This window comes from Marmota marmota, unplaced genomic scaffold (genome assembly GCF_001458135.2).
Source record: "Marmota marmota marmota unplaced genomic scaffold, marMar, whole genome shotgun sequence".
Taxonomy (NCBI): domain Eukaryota; kingdom Metazoa; phylum Chordata; class Mammalia; order Rodentia; family Sciuridae; genus Marmota; species Marmota marmota.
The window spans coordinates 21,512,476-21,531,243 of record NW_026000174.1 but is presented as its reverse complement, the minus strand read 5'-3'; the positions used below and the strand labels follow the sequence as shown (position 1 = coordinate 21,531,243).

At 43.9% G+C, this 18,768-nt stretch overlaps 1 protein-coding gene across 1 annotated transcript; it reads left to right on the top strand.

Moving 5' to 3' along the window:
- The first annotated feature begins 2,708 nt into the window (after positions 1-2,708).
- Positions 2,709-9,556, top strand: Nlrp10 (NLR family pyrin domain containing 10). The gene is given in 3 exon segments (XM_015477598.2): positions 2,709-6,287; positions 7,451-7,632; positions 7,635-9,556. Coding segments are annotated over 3 exon segments (1,977 nt in total). The 5' UTR covers positions 2,709-5,998; the 3' UTR covers positions 9,141-9,556.
- The last annotated feature ends 9,212 nt before the right edge of the window (positions 9,557-18,768 follow it).

The following is an 18,768-nucleotide window of genomic DNA, read 5'->3' as shown; positions in this document are numbered from 1 at the left end:
CCTCCCTATTTTTTTTTTTTTAAAGAGAGAGAGAGAGAGAGAGAGAGAGAGAGAGAGAGAGAGAGCGCTTTTTTAGTTTTCGGCAGACACAACATCTTTGTATGTGGTGCTGCGGATCGAACCCGGGCTGCATGCATGCCAGGCGAGTGCGCTACCACTTGAGCTACAATCCCAGCCCCCCTCTTCCCTCCTCTTGCTCTTCTCCCTTTACTGATCTTTCTGCAATTTATTTATAGTTTTAAAAAATTAGTGTCTTGTGAATATACTTGATGTTGGGTGATATATTCATGTATGTACATATGAAAGTTCAGTCAGATTCATTCCACTGTTCTTTCCTTTTCTCTTCCCTGCTCCCTCTCCCTCAATCCTCTTCATCTACTCTTTTGATCTTCCCTCTATATTTATGAAATTCACCCCCCATCCCCCGCTTATTTTGGATTAGCTTCTGCATATCAGAGAAAATATTCGACCTTTGACATTTTTGGACTGGCTTATTTCACTTAGTATGATAGTCTCCAGTTCCATCCATTTATTGGCAAATACCATAATTTCATTCTGCTTTATAGTTGACTAATACTCTTCTGTGTTTATATACCACATTTTCTTTACCCATTCATCTTGATGGGCATCTATGTTGGTTCCATGGCTTGGCTATTGTGAATTGTGGTGCTATACACATCAGTGTATCAATGCATCACTGTAGTATGCTGATTTTAAATCCTTTGGCTATATACTGAGGGTCAAATGATGGTTCCATTCCTAATTTTTTGAGGAATCTCCATATTACTTTCCAGAGTGGTTGAATTAATTTGCACTCCCACCAAAAATGTATGAGTGTACCTTTTCCTCTATATACTTGCCAACATTTGTTGTTGCTTGTATCCTTGGTAATTGCCGTTCTGATTGGAGTGAGATGGAATCTCAATGTAGTTTTGCTTTGCATTTCCTTAATTGTTCAACATTTTTTCATATATTTGTTGATCATCGGTATTTCTTCTTTTGAGAAGTGTCTGTTTAGTTCTGTTGCCCATTTATTAATTGGATTCTTTTTTTTTTCAGTTCTTTGAATATTCTGGATACTAATGCCCTGAGGAGCAGGTGGCAAGGATCTTCTTCCATTCTGTAGGCTCTCTCTTCAGGCTCTTAATTGTTTCCTTTGTTATACAGGACATTTTAAATTTGATGCCATCCCACTTATTGATTTCTGATTTTATTTCTTGTGCTTTAGGAGTCTTGTTAAGGAGGTCGGTTTCTGTGCTGACATGCTGGAGTGCTAATCGGGCTTTGTTCTTGACAGTGTCATAAGGTGTATATAGGGTGGTTTAGTCAACAGTTTGAGTGCTTAATATGTGCCACATGCTCTTTTAGGTGCTTAGAATATATAAGTGAACAAAACAGGCAAAAGTTTACATTCTAGTGGTGATAAAAAAAACAATGAGTAAATTATATATTATATTAAAAGGTGCTACCATATATGGTAATTACTAAGGGGTTTCAGCAAAGGGTAAGGGGAATCAGGAGTTCTGAGGGGTCAGGATGGGTTACAATGAGAATGTGAAATTGAGTGGAGACTTGGGGGTTCAAGTAGGTAGTCATCACTTGGGGCTTTTGGGGGGGAGGAGCCCTTCAAGTAGAGGAAACACCTAGTGTAAAGGCCTTAAGGTAGGAGCAGGCCTTGTGTGTTTGAGGAGGTTATTCTGTGTCTAGAGTATTAAGAGGAAAAGAGAGAGTAGCAGGATGAACCCCTTATCAGGAGGTTGGCAGCACATCATTAAGAACCTTCTGAGTTACAGGAATTAGCCTTTGTGATTGTAGAAGCTGAGAACTCCCCAGAGCTACAGTCAGCAAGAGGAGAGACTGAGGAGAGCTGCAGGTACTAGTTCCAGTCAGAAAGCCATCAGGCTTAAGATCTAAGAAGAGCCAACGTTTCAGCTTGAGTCAGAAAGCCTATGACCCATCTCAAATCAGTGAATCAGGGGAGTCCCTCTTGAGGGCAGGAAAGTGGGCCCATTTGTTCTGTTCAGGCACTCAACAGATTGGGTAAGGCTCATTCACATTAGGGAGGGCAATCTTCTTTACTCAGTCTACATATTCAAATATCAGTGTCATCCCAAAACACAACCTCACAGGCACTCCCAGAATAATGTTTGACCAAATGTCTGGCCACCTCATGGCCTTGTTGATACCTAAAATTAACCATTGCACATAAGTTTCTGGTTGTTCCGGGAAACATGCTTGATAGTTTTGCCTGAAAAGATCAGGGTCATCTCTGCTGATGGTGTCATAATTAAGAGCAACCTACAGGACCCATCCCATATCAATAACTGAAAGAGACAGCCATACACACCAGCTAGCTTCCCCCACCCCCGCTCCCTTTCTCTCTAACTTTGCCTGACTTGATTTCTGTGTTTTGGTCTCTGATTCTTTTGTTTCTACCCCTTCTATTTTGGGACTCAGTTACTCTAGTTTCCAGGTTTACTTTCAGCCAGGACAGGGTTAGCAGAAAGAGAGGGCTGATTTTATCTCTTGCCTCCCCCATCCAATTAAAATCAGTTCTTGCGAAGCTCATTTGTAGTTTCTTAGGTGTGACTCAGAATCTCTGCTCCAGTGATCTCAAAACCTGGAGCCTTTGCAGTAAGTGGCTTCTCTGCTCTCTATCCCCTTATTTATGTGACTTATATTATTTTCTATCTTGGTTTTTTGGTCTTGGTGCTTGGTTGTCTTGTTTTTCTCTCTAGCCTGAGGTTGGTTAAGGCTGTGGGAAAGATCAGTTCCCATTCCTGCCTGTCTTCCTGGATTCTAGGAGTACTCACTGAGCATTGGGGATGAGAGGTCTTGGAGGAGAAGGAAATGTACAGAAATTATGGAGAAAGTTGGTAGTAGTCACCTTATGGCCTCTCCTCTCTTCAGCTAATTGGTGTCTTCTCACTCTTAGGCAATGCTCTTACTTCGTGCAGAACATAGGGTTCACCAGAAATGCCCAGGCTCATCTTCTGACCACAGGTCACACATCTGCCTTTCTCTCTCACTTTCATCAGATGTGGATGGAGGGTGTTCCCTCCACCTCACATCAAAGGCCAATCTCTGTCTTTGCTTAGAATCCTATCCCAGTCCTCACTCTCAATTTCCTCCTCTGGTTTGTGTCTCCTTCACCTGAATTTCTAGCCTGACCTCTCTGTTGGATGTTAATATTCCTCCCCTCCCTCCCATGTGAAAACGAAGCCGAGCTCTTCTCAACTCTTCATTTCCCACATTACCTTCTGATTCCTTCTGTTGCCAAGCTTCCTGAAGGATTTGTCTATACAGGTTAACTCCACTTCTTTAGTGGATAGGTTACTTCCTATTCCTTCTTGGCTGCATTAAGTTTTATTTTATCAAAATAATAAATGCTTGTGGTTTGCAAGGTCAACTAGCATTTGAGATCTCATGCCCCCCAATAGTAGTCCCCCCTCCTACTATCCTCATCCCTCTTCCCCCAGGCAACTATTTTAGATTTCTAACTACTTCTTCTAACATCTCTGCATTTCTAAGTAGGATGTGTTCACTGCTACCTTAAGATCACAATTATAGGGATTACCTATTGACTTTAGTACTTTTCACCACCATCTTTCCTTTCAATGTGGTCATAAATTTTAGTTAGATCAGTATTCGGTGGTTATATTATTACTTCTAGGTAAACATTATCACATATGAGTGTTATAGTTTGCTATCAAGTTTTCTGATTTTTTTGTTTCTCTTTTATGATTCCTTATTTTACTTCTCTGGGGGACTTGCTGCTAGTTTTTCTTCCTCCTGCTAGTCTCTCTGTAGGCTCTTTCAGAAGGCTCCTAGCATCAGCTAAACTGCTAAGTCTTTATTCTTTATGTTTTGGAGACATTCTTCCTGGAGAAACCTGTTTCTCTTTCTGCCAGGGCTATTGGGGATTCTCAGTTCTCTGGCCAGAGAATTCGATTCCTGTTTTATGGAGTTCCCACCTTCTTCCCTTTTCATTTTGATGAAGCAGATCCTGAAGTAGTTTCACCAGCTTAAAGAAATGGCGCAACGGCTGACGGTGTGTTGGTGACAATGATCCAGTTCTTTTGTCATCTAGTCAAACTTCTCCAGCCTGGACTGGGGCCAAGTTGTAGAGAGGACTAAGGGTTTCAGGGAGGGACATGGAGAATCTGGTGGGTTTTCTTTCTCCTGGAGACAGAATGGTTCATGCATTCAGCTCCTCCCTTGTTTCTTAACTTTAGTGTTGAGAGGAATGAGGTCAAGTTTCTCCCTGATGAGCAGTTGCTCATGCCACTGACAGATGTTTCTGCCTCACAGAGCCTTAGCAAGGTCCTTCATCTCTTCTAGCTCCACATGCACTAGGCCTGTTAGGTATCAAAGGGTAGGTGCTGGGGTGGTCACACCTGTATTAAATACGAATACCACCAGTGGATTAGTAGGTTTTGGCCAAGAAGACCCAGGCTTGGCCTGTAGAGCTGTCTGTTTACTATCAAGGGTCTGTTCCAATTCTCCTCAGCACCTTGTTTGTTGGGCTTCTGTCCAGGGAGCTGAGTCATCCCTGTTTCACCTCCAGCTCCCCAAGTCTGAGCTGAGGTAAACAGGCTGGTCTGGAATCTTCTTGGCACGTTCTGGTGTTGCCTTCTCTTCTTTCCTGGATTAGCTTTGCTGATATTAGAGCTTTGTAGAGGAACCCTGAGTCTTCTCATGCAGGCCAAGGCTTTGTGGTAAGTAGTTTCTGCTCTCCCAGACTGGCCTATGACCTGTAGCCCATGTCCCTTGTATCTTAACATATTCCTAACATTTTCTGTCTCCTATTGATAATGTAGTCAGAATGCTGATATTTGAATCTCAGTAGCCCTCACTGTTCCCAGATACTCTTGTGAGCATTCTCTGACATCATACCATGAGGTGGATTTTCCCGTTAGCCTTAGATAACAGGTATAATTCTGGATTCTAAAAGCTTTTTTGTTAATTGTTGCTTTCTCTTCTTTCAAAGACCTCTGCCCTGCCTACATTTTAGTTCCATATTTTAAACATTCCTAAAAATCCTACTCTTCTTTCCCTGATACTTGAGAATCTATAAGTCTTTCTAGTTTCTAGTAGTATTTAGCCTAAATTCTGTTTCTGGGTCTGCCTTCCATGTCTTTTGAGTTCCTCTGTCTCCTTCTACTCAGTCCTAGACCACAGTGTAAATCCTGTCTCTTTGCTCAATGGTTTACCTCTGGAAAACTCTGAAAGATCATTTCTCTCTGACTGCCAAATTTCTCCTCTGGAGTAATACCTGGGACAATTTCTGTGATAATCAAAAAGGATAATACATGTAAATTATTTGGCACAAATTAGGCACACAATAGTGCCCATTCCTCTTCTTATTATTTAGACTTGTCCCCTCGTCTGAATTGGAAGACCTCCAGCTTTGGACCCTGTGAGTGACCAAGTCCAGGAGGCTGATGTGTGAGGGCTGGTGGAATGATGGGTGGACACTCCTTACCTTCCTGCTGCCCCTCAGCCGTCCCAGCAAATGTGCACCATTTGAACATTCACACGGTCAGGAATAGGTTGACTTTTAAAACTTAAAAAATCTAAAAATCATTTTTTTTCTGAACCCATCTGTTCAAGGACCCACACAAGGCCTAATACAGAGTACATGTGAGAGAGAGGCAGGAGAGAGGCAGAGGCAGCGACTGGAAGAAAGGAGGGGAGAGGGAGAGACACAGGAGAAACATCTCCGCACACCTACCTGCCTTCCAGTAGACACGATCACACATACTGTCTGACCTAGAGGCAGGGGAGTAGATGGATTCCTCCTTCTAGCTCACTCACTCCCCTTTCTTGGAAATTTGCATGTATCACCTCTCTTCCGCGACTCTGCTGCACAGCTTGCCAAGCGCACAGGAAGTGAGGCCGTGAGGGGCCTTCAGGTGCTCTCCTCCAGTGGTGGACCTCTCCTCTCCACACCTTCTCCAGGTCGCTGGTCTGAACTTGACCTTCACCTCCCATCACCATGGCCTCAGCCCTGGCCCGCAACCCTCGGGAGGCATTGCTTTGGGCCTTGAGTGACCTTGAGGAGGACAATTTCAAGATATTAAAGTTCCACTTGCGGGATGTGACCCTGGCTGAGGGCCAGCCCCTCTTGGCCCGAGGGGAATTGGAGGGCCTGAGTCGGGTAGACCTGGCATTGCGACTGATTTTAAAGTGTGGAGAACAGGAGGCTGTGAGAGTGGTGCTCAAGGGCTTGAAGGCCATGAACTTGTTGGAACTCCTAGACCAGCTCAGCCACATTTGTCTGAATGGTGAGTGTGGTGGGGGAAAGGGAGGTCATGTGGTGCCAGAACTGTCCCCAGGGGTACTTCCACAGACTCCTGTAGTCTGTAATTCATGCCTCCTTTCACCCTGCGCTCCGTCTTTGGGAGTCCCCTGTGTCCCAGGGTCCCAGGTGGTCACCAGCTGAGGGCTCCCACAAATGCTGGGTGAAGCTCCTGAGTGGACATCAGGGATTTGTTTATTTGTTTATTTGTCATATCTTATGACCATGATACCCTACCTCTTACCTCCCGTCGCTGTGCCAGAAAAGGAGAGGGAGTGAAGAAAGGGGCTTATATGGGAGAGGCAGTGTTGGTGAAGGTTTTTCTACTAAGCAGAACAAATGACATAGGTGTGGGGTCAGACCTGGGGTCAGAGGGCTAGGCTGCTCCTCACAGAGGACAGTTTTCTGTGCCCCTGTGTTCAAGAAGCTGGTGGACTGATGCCACCCCCGGAGAGTGAGGTGGGCATGTAGCCTAAATAGTGGCTTGTTCCTGATGGTGGGGTGCTAGGGGGAGGGAAGGATCGTTGGTACCTGTGTTCTCTCCCATAGGCTCCCTTCACTGCTGAGAACTCCTCTACTTTATAGAAATGGGAAGGAAGGGGGACTCAAAGTCGTGGCTCCATCTCAGAAACTGTTTTGCATTTAGCATCCGGTCCATCCTCCACTAAAATCATGCTCCTGTTACTTTACCAACTGCTAGTTCCCTTCCCTTTCCTCTCTTTGCCCTCACCTCTTCCCATGGGGACATTTGCCATGAACGCTCACACATGCATGTGTGTGCGCGCGCGCGCGCACACACACACACACACTGTCACACAGACTTTTGGAGGTACATTATTGCTGATGCACATTGACATGACTTCCCTGCACAATACAGAAGCTTCCATTGGCACATTCCCATGAACACATGTGGAAATAGGCGTGCACTCAGACCCCACAAATGTTCACCCACAGAACACACTCAGACAGATATGTATACACACACACACACACACACATACATACACGTACAGTAGTCCATCTCCTGTGAAACCAGAACTCTTGTCTTCTATGGAAGACAAGACTGAAGAGCTGAGTTAGAGTTTGAAGGGTGCATTTCCCCTTTTTAATTTCTGTTTCCTCATCTGGAACCTCTCTTGTCTGACTCAGATTACAGAGAAATATACAGAGAGCACTTGCGCGGCCTAGAGGAGAGCCAAGAGTGGGGAGTCAACTGTAGCTACAACCAACTGCTCCTGGTGGCCACACCCAGCTCAGGGGACCCAGGATCACCTCCTGGCCCAGACCTGGAGCAAGAGCTGGATTCTGTTACAGTGGAGGCTTTATTTGATCCAGGGGGGAAAAGCCCTCCCCTGCCCCATCCTTAGTGGTGCTACAAGGCTCTGCTGGTACTGGAAAGACAACCCTGGTGAGAAAAATGGTGCTGGACTGGGCCACTGGTACCCTGTACCCAGGCCGGTTTGATTATGTTTTTTAAGTGAGCTGCAGAGAAGTGGTCCTGCTGAAGGGGTGCAAACTGGAGCAGCTCCTCTCCTGGTGTTGTGGGGATAACCAAGCCCCTGTCACAGAGATTTTGAAACAGCCAGAGCGGCTCCTGTTCATCCTGGATGGCTTTGATGAGCTACAGAGGCCCTCTGGACAGCTGGGGAAGAGGGTGGGGAGTCCCATGGAGAATGTGCTGCGCCTTTTGATTAGGAGACAGTTGTTGCCCACATGCTCCCTTCTCGTTACCACTCGGCCCCCTGCTTTGGGGAGTCTGGAGCCCATGCTGGGTCAACGGCGCCGTGTTCATGTTTTAGGTTTCTCTGAGGAGGAGAGGAGGCAGTATTTCAGCTTCTATTTTAAGGATGAAGAGCAAGCCAGACATGCCTTTGAATTTGTACAAGGAAATGATGTTCTCTACACAGCGTGTCAGGTTCCAGGCATCTGCTGGGTGGTCTGCTCCTGGCTGAAGGAGCAGATGGAAAGAGGCCAGGCAATCTCAGAGACACCCAGGAACAGCACTGACATCTTCACTGCCTACGTATCCACCTTCTTGCCCGCTGATGACAGTGGGGGCTGCTCTGAGCTTACCAGGCACAGGGTCCTGAGGGGTCTGTGCTCCTTGGCCACTGAGGGGATCGAGCATCAGAGGTTCCTATTTAAAGAGGATGAGCTCAGGAAGCACAATTTAGACGGCTCCAGACTTATTGCTTTCCTGAGCAGCAGCAATTACCAAGAGGAACTTGACATCAAGAAGTACTACAGCTTCTGCCACATTAGTTTCCAGGAATTTTTTCATGCAATGTCCTATCTGGTAAAGGAAGGCCAGAGTCAACTGGGGGAAGCATCTTCCAGAGAAGTGAAAAGACTGGTGGAAGCAAAGGAGCAGAAAAAGAATGAAGAGATGACCCTCAGTACGCAGTTTTTATTGGACATATTGAAAAAAGAGAGCTTCTTGACCTTGGAGCTTAAGTTCTGCTTTGAAGTTTCTCCCTCGATTTTGCAGGATCTTATGCATTTTAAAGAACAAATGGAATCTATAAAGCACAAGAGGAGTTGGGAATTTGAATTCTCCCTGTATAATACGAAAATAAAGAATCTTAAAAAAGTTGTTCAGTTGAATGACATCCAAGTCAAGTTGTCACATTCAAATGAAAGGAAATTACCTACCGGGAAGCTGTTTTCTGTCAAAACCAGATTGGATAAAGGACAGAAAGTGGAACAAAAATGCAATCCTGAGGGTGAATGCAGAGGGACAGAGGAACTAGACTCAGAAGTTAGGAGCAGCAGGATAGAAAGCAGGAAAAAGGGGGCAGTGGAGATGAAGGGTCAGAAGGATCATGGGATGGAGAAATAGGAGGATGGGGAAGGGCAGAGTGAAAAGATGGAGAAATGAGAGATGAGACTAAGGGGTAGCAGAAAGAGTGAAGGACAGAGAAACAAATAGAGAATTAGATTGCTGAGGGTCTGAAGGCTTGGCATAGCATCTGGGAAGAGGCCATGTGGACTGAGTCCTTAGGAACAACTGAGTCCTTAGGAACAATCACCTTTTACCATGGATAGCTGATTAGCACCCCTCCCTCAAGGGGCTGTTTATGACCTTCTATAGTGTGGAGTTCTCCTTCAGTAGCTCTCTTATATGTTAATGCCAGTGACCAAGGCTTTGATTCTGCATCTGATTCTTTTTAAAAATAAAATAAGCTACTTAAAATAATAAAGTGTGAATTGTGTGCATTCTGTAAGACACGGGCAAATTTGGAGCATATCTGTGTCTGCACTTTAAGGGAAATATACTGTGGCATAATGGGATGTCTCTCTGGCTCTGTATTTGTGGTCAACTCCTGCTTAAGTAAAGAGCAGCCTTCTTGTTCTTTTTATAAACTTTGAAAATTTACATTTGTTGAACATGAGCCACTGCTTTTCACAGACCTCAACTTTGATCTTGGAAGCTCTACTGTGACTTAATTTAATACCAATAACATGTCACTGTCATCTGCTGCTGTGTCATTACTGACTTTTCTTTTTGGAAAGATTCATCTGTTCCATGAATTGACTAATAGTATCTTTTTCTGATTTGGGTTCCTCTGTATAAGAAAAGAAGGAGTAAGAGATTCTAGGTGGAGGTATGATCAACACCCCATGCTCATTTCATGGATAAGGAAACTAAGGTATAGTCAAGAGCTCCATTCATTTCTAGCATTCCGCAGAGAGATCTATTGGTTCCCACACCTCAGCTAATAGTGTTCTCAGAAGATCAACCTCTGAATGTCCCTGAATGTCTTGGAGAAGTTGGGAGTAATAAAACAGTGTTCAACTACATCCTGAGCTTTTCTTGGTCTCAAAGAGGTCTCAAAGTCTCTGTGCAGGCACCAGTCCTATCCCCATCCTGGTGTTTGTTGCTGACCCCAGTGTGGCTGTGATGGGTCCCCCCATGCCCTACAGTGAGGCTACAGATGCTCCTCTTTTTTCTTTTATCACATTTTTATTGCTGTCAGGGCTTCCCACATGTGATTCCACATGTTTCGACTCCAGCAATCTGTCAGACATGCCCAGACATCTGACTCCAAGGGAACTCAGTGGTCAATCAATTTGAGACCCTACGACACTAATTATTACTATTTATTCTTCACACAGGAAATTTGGTGGCCTGACATTTGATAATTATATAATGACACATTGAATACATGGATCACGTGTAGATATAAAACATGTCTTATAAAACAGTGTGTGTGTGTGTTTGCATATACTTATTTAGAGAGCAGTTTGTTTTGGATTTCCAAAGCAGCAGATCAGCACCCATTGACCTAGGCTGTGTGGCCTTATAAAGGACTCAGATGTTCTCAGAAGATCAACCTCTGAATGTCCCTGAATGTCTTGGAGAAGTTGGGAGTAATAAAACAGTGCTCAACTACATCCTGAGCTTTTCTTGGAGCCAAGGGGGGCTTTTTTTTTTTTTTAAAGAAACATGAATCTAACATCTAATTGGGGATTAGACATGTTGCAGTATTTCACTTAAGATTCATATTCATTTAAAATTAAAAATCAAATGACCCCAAACTTTCACTAAAAACAAACAAACAGGGCTGGGGTTGTTATTCAGTGGTAGAGCGCTTGCCTAGCATGTATGAGGCCCTGGGTTTGATCCTCAGCACCACATAAAAATAAATAAACAAAATAAAGGGATTGTGTCTATCTACAACTAAAAAAAATTTTAAACAAACAGCCATCTGATTTCTGGTTTGGGGTGTGACTGGCTTGTTCTTATAACAATGTCATCAGGGCTTACACTGTTTTGCCAGATTCGTGGGACCCCAATAGACCTCCAGGAGCCGAATCCCATGCAATCGCACAAGAGTCTTTATTGTAAGCTCGAGCCTGGACTCACAACTGTTCCCAACGCAGTGGTCCCAGGGAGTGAGTCCTGGTCCTTTGTTCAGTGAGATTTTATAGGTTTTGGGGGGGATACTCTATGCGTCACAACATCACACAGCAAATCATTCCAAACTGTGGGAAAATCAAATAACAACTCTTAACATTGATTAGCACATTCAATGGCGGGAACAAATTGGGTAGGGGTGATTGGTTAGTACAATAGGGGGATTCGTTGGAACTGATTGGTTTAGGCCACGAGGGGTGTACGTGCTAAACTACATGGTTTCCCAACATGTTATCAACCACCATAAACTACTTGGGGGTCATCTGGCATTCCAGGTATTTTCCCTGTCTCATGCTGATTGGAGGCTGCTAGGGGGGTTGCTATGGGTCCTCACCTAGCCTAACTGAGTCAGGGACATCTGGTGCCTCAGACCTCTCCTGTTATTTACAGATAAACAGCTCAGCAGGGTGGGTATGTGCTTAGGAGTGCTCTGTGGGTTTTTCCAAGGACAAGGGTCACGCCCCCTTCCTTAGGACAGGCGTTGAGGTAGAAGCTGCTGTTATTTATTTATTTTTAAAAATGGAGTCACATTAGTTTCTCAACACTAGTCTCTCTGCTGTTGCTTTTATAGTTGCATTTAATCCTCATTCCAGACAGCTACTTTTATGCCATCAGAGAAAATGGCATCTGAGCTCAGTTTAAACCATCCTTACAGCCAACAATTCCAAAGGAAGAGAATAGTCTTTACAATGGCTCTAGCAGGGAAGTTAGGGGAGGAGTCTGACCTGCCCCTGGGTAGGAGCCAAGCCTCAAACATTGTGGCCTGGAAGATGCACTTCCCTGACCAGCAAGAACTGGATCTCCTAGCTCAGGTTGCATGATCATATCCTCTGGATAAATGGCCGTAATCTGAGGGCTGAATGAGAAAGGATGGCTTATCAAAGGAAGGCATTCTGGGCAGTCAAAATACATGTCATATAGATACAAGTGTGGAAGGGATTGGGGTTCCCTGAGGTCTAGGCTGGGCAGAAGGGGTAAGAAGGATTCCTATGTATAGAAGTCTGGAAAATGGGTCAAACCAGGCTACTGAATGTGGTGGTAAAAAGGAGGAGTGATTCCTGGTGCAGAGAGGCTGGGCCCATCCATTCCTTGCTTAGACTCCCTTTGGGTGGTAGGGAGAAAGGTGGCCATGATCAAAAGGAAGAAACTCTGTCCTTAGGGAACAACTGTGGGACTCTCTTATGAAAAAATGGGATTCCAGAGTGAAAGAAGGTTTCCAAATGAAATATAATTAAATTTGAATTTCAGAGAAACAGTGAAAAAAACATATATATTTTAACAGGGGCATACTTAACAATAAAAATGATTTGTTGTTTATCTAGCTTTCAAAATCAAATGTATCTAGGCATCCTGTATTTCTATTTGCTCCATCTGGCAATCCCTAAGTGGAGGAGATTTAGTAGTAGAGTAGGCAGCAACTATGAGCCAGAGGAGTAAGACATCCATGGTTAGTCAGCTTTATGTTGCTGTGATCAAAATACCTGGCAGGGACAATTTAGAGAAGAAAAAAATCATTTTGGCTTATGGCTTCAGAGATTTAGTCTGTGGTGGGCTGACTCCATTGCTCTAGGCTCAGAGTGAGGTAGCACAGCATGGGGGAAGGATGTGGAGGAAGGAAGTTGCTCAGGACCTGGTGGCCAGAAGAGGGAGCAGAGAAGGTGAACCTTTCCAAGGGCATGTTCCTAGTGACCCACCTCATTCCTCTATGTTTCACCTGCCTATAGTGACCATCCAGTAAGACCATTGAAACTAGGATGAAGGGATTAGGTTATAGGTCTCATCATCTAATCATTTTACCTCTGAATGTTTCTTCATTGACACAAGAGATTTGTAGGGACACCTCATATCTAAATCACACATGGTTCTTATTGTTCCCGAGAGCTTTTACCTCTCTATTCCCTGAAGGATGGAAAACAACAACCCCCAGGGAGAAAGGGAACAACAATCTCCAGGGAGAAAGGGGAACAACAACCCCAAGAGAGAAAGAAGGACAATGGGTCTGGGGCAGTGGGGACAGGAGAAGGCAAACAATGGGCTCTGGACTTTCACCATTTCCCAGCAACAATGAGCTTTGAACTTTCACAACTGCTCCCCCTGACTGCCCAACTGATGCATTCTGCTATGATTCAAGTCTCCCTTAAACCCTATAAAAATCAGACCCCTCTTGTAACCAGTTGACATTTTCTCTCCTGAAAATGTGCCCCTCCAGGAGTTAATAAAGCATCAACGGTCCATCGAGGTCTGTCCCTGTGTCAGTTATTTTTGCTATCATTATAGTGTTGAAACCGGGTATGGGAGTAAGGGACCTTTATCCCTTCCTGTCCTAAGGAACCTCTTCCCTAACAGTCATGTTAAATGCCTGATGAGACCTGAGAAATAACCAGTGATCATCCAGCACTCCTATGATACTCTTAGTTTGGGGAAGCTCCTAGCCACTGCTTGGGCAGCTATGGCTGAATTCCCAGAATGACTATCTCTCTCTTCCCCCCAGCTTTTATAGGAGACCCTTCACACTCTCTGCAGTCCACTTTGACTAAACAGTGGCTGGCACATGACCTGAAACTGGCCCCATTTTGGGGCTATGTTTTTACTGCCTTATTGCTATGTGAAGGGAGCAAGGATCTGTATTGGGTCCTTTATTGGATTTGGAGACATCCTCCTTCTAATCCTCTCCTTTCCAGTTCCCCCTGTACTTAGACCTCTTCCTTGCACTTAAAACCTCTGGATCAGATACTGCTTTTTGCCATTTTGTTTCTGCAGGCAACACCAGCCTTCCTATTCTTCAGAGAAGTAAGATCTCTTGCAGGCTCTCAAAGAGGCATCCTGCCTAAGACCTCTGCCTTTGGCTTGTCTGGACACAGGGGTCCCCGTACCACAGAGATTGTATCAGGGGACGCCCTCTCATTCTTTGGTGGAACTGCTCCAGTGATGATAGACTTCAAAGGATGCTTTGATCTCAACTGCCACCCTGATTAAATTTCTCCATCCTGGGAGCCCCCATTCCATGGGACTCCCCCTTAGGTTATTTCATAAATTATTTTAAGAACCTCTGCTTCATTAACTTTAGTACTTAGATCAGGCCACAGTATAAATTAGACCCCTAATTCCATAGTCCAAATTCAGAATTTGGGAACTTTGATCCAAAAATTTTCCAAAATTTAGACAATTTTCTCCATTGAAATGACAAATGGTCTGAGGTTTCCTACCTCCAAGCTTTCTCTTACCTTCACTCATAGTGCTCATTAAGCCAGCCCTGCTCTGCTCTACAATTAATTCTCACTGACTCCCCATTCCATAAGCCCCCTAGATAAGGTTCCGACCCCCAGCTCTCTTCTTAATTTAAAGCCAAAAGTTGGGGTGGATTCCCTGTCACCCAGTTGTTGGGAATGTTGATCCTGACTTGCTTCAGTTTCTTTTCTGTGGGAGAAATTTGGTGTTGGACAGAGAAAGGTTTGGAACAACTGAAGGCAGCTGGCCAGGGCCACTCCCTGGTGCTACATGAAGATCTCGTGTCCTGAGTCTGACCCTGACAGCCCTCAGGGGTACCAAATATCAACTATCTGCCTTTTTTTCTGACCGCTTGTGCCCCAATTCTGTCCATACTGTCTGCCTCTTAAACAGGGACCCTTTATGAGAGATTTTCAAGATAGAGCTATTCTAACTTTAATATCAGATTCCTCTCATCTGGCAAGAAGAAGACCAGAAAATCTGTCTCACTTAATTAGAGTAAAACTACCCCTCATCTGTCCTAGTTCAGGAATATAAATTATTTATTTTCTCAAGTGAAGATATCCAGTGTTGCGCCCCCTTGCCCGCAAGGAAGACGCAACACTCAGGAATCTTCTTTCGGCTCACCACAATCCAGGGCACTAGCAGGCTTGCTTCCCACTTCAAATTAAGGAGCATAATATGAAATCATGGTCCTGATAGTAGGAGAACCCCCAAGGATAAAGGGAACATGTAAGAAATGTTAAGGCACAACAAGCTGGCAAATGTCCTCCCTGAAATTAAAATAGTTATTCAAAGTTGAGAATAATTTTCTGCATTATCTATTATTAAGAGTCAGCTCAGATTACAGTCAGTTCAGATACTGGAAAAATGAGAGAGCTCTGAAATCCTTAGGTAAAGATTATCAAAGTAAAGAAAACGTGTATATGTGAGATCATTCCATCTTTTCTCCCTGTGCTGTAGTATTTAGGGAGCAACTCAGCTGACTCTTAATAATAGATAAGAACAAGGTCAATTTGATGAGATTGGTTTTGAACACCTAGAAAAATAGTTATAACCAAAATACAGCCATACCTGAACATTTCAAAGAAGAGACAATAGTTCTTTTAATGGAACTTAAGATGTACACTTGTGTCAGCTCCACAGCCCTGGTGCCTCCCAATTTCTGTAGCATTTTTTTTTTCTTTGTGAGGCTTATATTTACCCCTGCCTACCAAAAATTGGACTGGCCTCTGTATCTTGATCTTCCTTACTCCTCAAATTGACATTTGACCTAAACAACCAAAGCCTCTCCACTCCAATAGCAGCACACGCCAGATGTAGGAGAGTCCTCCAAGTTATTCTCTTACTATAAAAAGTTATCAAAACAGGTTATGAAGACATCCAACAGGTTTCTGACTTAGTATTGATTTTACGAAATCAGTTGGACTCCCTGACATCTGTCATCCTGCAAACCTGTTTGAGGAGGAATTCTGTTTCTATGTAAACCAATCAGGAATGGTAAGAGACAAGATTATATGGCTCCAGGACCACCTGGAACAGTGGAGATGAGAACTAGCTGATTCTGATAGTCCTGAGGGAGATTCTTTTGCAGTGATAGGCATCCCAGGTCCTAAAACTATGGGTCAAGGTAGGCATGTGTTGACCATGAAAATACTTGTGTTTGGATTCTAGGTCATAATATTGAACATTATCATGGAAGAGGAGAGGATGGGAAAAGTGAAACAGCTGTTACTGGATTTAGTGGGAATCTGGTTTCTCAGACAAAAATGTCCATGCCTTGAACCTGGAAGACACAACTCATGCTATGGGGGCAGGTCAAGAAAACAACAGAGATGACCGAAGGGCAGTTAAGAAAAATGGGTCAGCCCATTAATCCTACTATGGGGCTTGATCCTTTTCATAATGCTTCTTTGGATGTGTTAAAATTACAGGTCCTGGCCATGGCTAATGCAAAAGCACCTACTTTTTTTTTCCCTTTGGTAATTGGATTCAGGGGCACTCGACCACTGAGCCACATCACCAGCCCTATTTGTATTTTATTTAGAGACAGGGTCTCACTGCACTGAGTTGGTCGCTGTTGCTGAGGCTGGCTTTGAACTCATGATCCTCCTTCCTCAGCCTCCTAAACTGCTGGAATTACACCACACTTGGCTGCAAAAACGCCTATTTTGATAATAAAATGGTTTCGGGGAAGTTTGGCTGAAGGGATTTTTTCCCTTACGCATTTTAAATACTTTTCTATACATGCAGCTGGGGTACTAGGTGTAACTGTACTGTTAATTTTATTTCTTTTCTTGTTTTACATAGTCTGTTAAGCAGGATGGTGAGGTTTAAACCACCAGGAAAATATGGTTCCTAAATTAATTATGCTTGCTATGCTTCAAAATACCTAACCTCCTGAGATCATAGAGAGTGCAACCTGAATCTGAGTGGGGCATAATGACTCTTGATTACTTGCTATGTTCTTTAGGTGTATGTTTCCTGGCATTTTAGGAGAACATATCCTGTTTTGTCACTGGGAAAAATGTTTCCCTCACACTAGCAAGCCAGTTAATCTTAATCTTTCTCATAATAACCTTCCTCCTCTGTATTCTTAATTTTATGCAGAAACAGCTTCTTAGTAAGCTGAACTGTTGAGCTCAAACAGCTTCCCAGGAACACATCAAAGCCATTCTCCTCCTGGGCTCACAATCTGTCTCCCTGAAACCACAAAAAGGGGACTTTGCCTCCAATGACTTTGAGTCTCCTCCCACATACACCCATCCTCAGCCTTAGTCCCTGGATCTCCATATTCTCTCCTAGAACTCTGAAGGCGGCGGGGGGTCGGGGGGGGGGTCCCTCTACGTCACCCCTTTCAGCAGGAAGCAGATGGACAGGATATCTATGCCCCTATTCATTATCCCTTTTCAGAGTCTGGAATAAAGATGTTACTTTTCCCCAACATGAATTAAAGATGGCTAAAATATGTAAGGCTGAAAATACCACATTCTCTGAGAATGTGGATAAACAGGAAGTCTAATTACTGGTGGGAAGGAAAAATAACGTAACCACTTTCAAAGACAGTTTGGCAGTTTCTTATAAAGCCAAATGTAATCTTACCATATATGTGACCTAGCAAACATGCCTCTAGATATTTACACAAATGAATTGGAAACATGTTCAAATAAAAATTGCATACAAACATTTGTAGCAGTTTTATTCTTAATTGGAAGCAACCAAAATGTCCTTCAATAGGTGAATGAATAGACACAATGTGGTATATCAGGGCAATGGGATATTATCCAGTGAGTAAAAGAAATGAGCTATTTAGGCATAAAAAGACATGGTGGGGCCTTAAATGCAATTATTAAGTAAAGAAGCCATTCTGGAAGTCAATATATGGTATAATTCCAGATATATGACATGAAAAAGTCAAACTCTGGAGACAGTAGAAACATCAGTGGTTGCCAGAGATTTTCAGGGAGTGGGCATTGATGACGAGGTGACAATCCAGGCACTTTGAGAGCAGTGAAACTATTCTCTATGATACTAAAATGATAGATACATCACATCACACATTTGTCAAAACCCATAGAACTGTACAATTAAATGTGTACCCTAATGTAAAGTGAGGACTTTAGTTAATAATAGTATATGGATATTCGTTCATCAATCTTAAACAGCCATGCCACACTAATGCAAGATACATGTAACAGGGGAATCCATGCAGAAATGATGATAGTGGAGAAGGTATATGGGAACTTTCTGCACATTCTTTTTAAAAAATACAGCTTTACTGAGGTGCTGGGTTGCTCGCAACTAAAACACTCAGGGGTCACTCCAGGGGAACTGGGCCAACTGGGCCACGTGAAATAACCACACAAGAGACAGAAATACTTTTTTCTTTGAGCTCAAACAGCTTCCCAGGAACACATCAAAGCTGTGACGGCTCCTCTGACCTTAAGGGTCCGCAGAAAGAGAGAGAGAGCAAGTGGGGACCCCTTTTATTTAGGAGAAGCTATTCAAGTGAGGGAAGGGGTCAGGTTTCAAGGGGCTGAGTCTAGCTTCATGATGTCTGCTATCAGCAGGTTGACTGACATCTAGGAAGGCCACACCCAAGGGCACAGTAGAGAAGGGGACACGCAAAAGGCATTTCCATAGAACATTCTATACCAAACAGGGCAAGAGGTAATATTACAAAGAAACAGGTGAGCATAGCTCCACCCATGGGGATGTAGGAAGGCACGCTCATGCATGAGACACAGAGGCTGGAACCCTAGAAGATCCGGCTATCCAGCAGTGTGACTGCCGCTGGATGCCACACAGCTCAGCAGGAGAG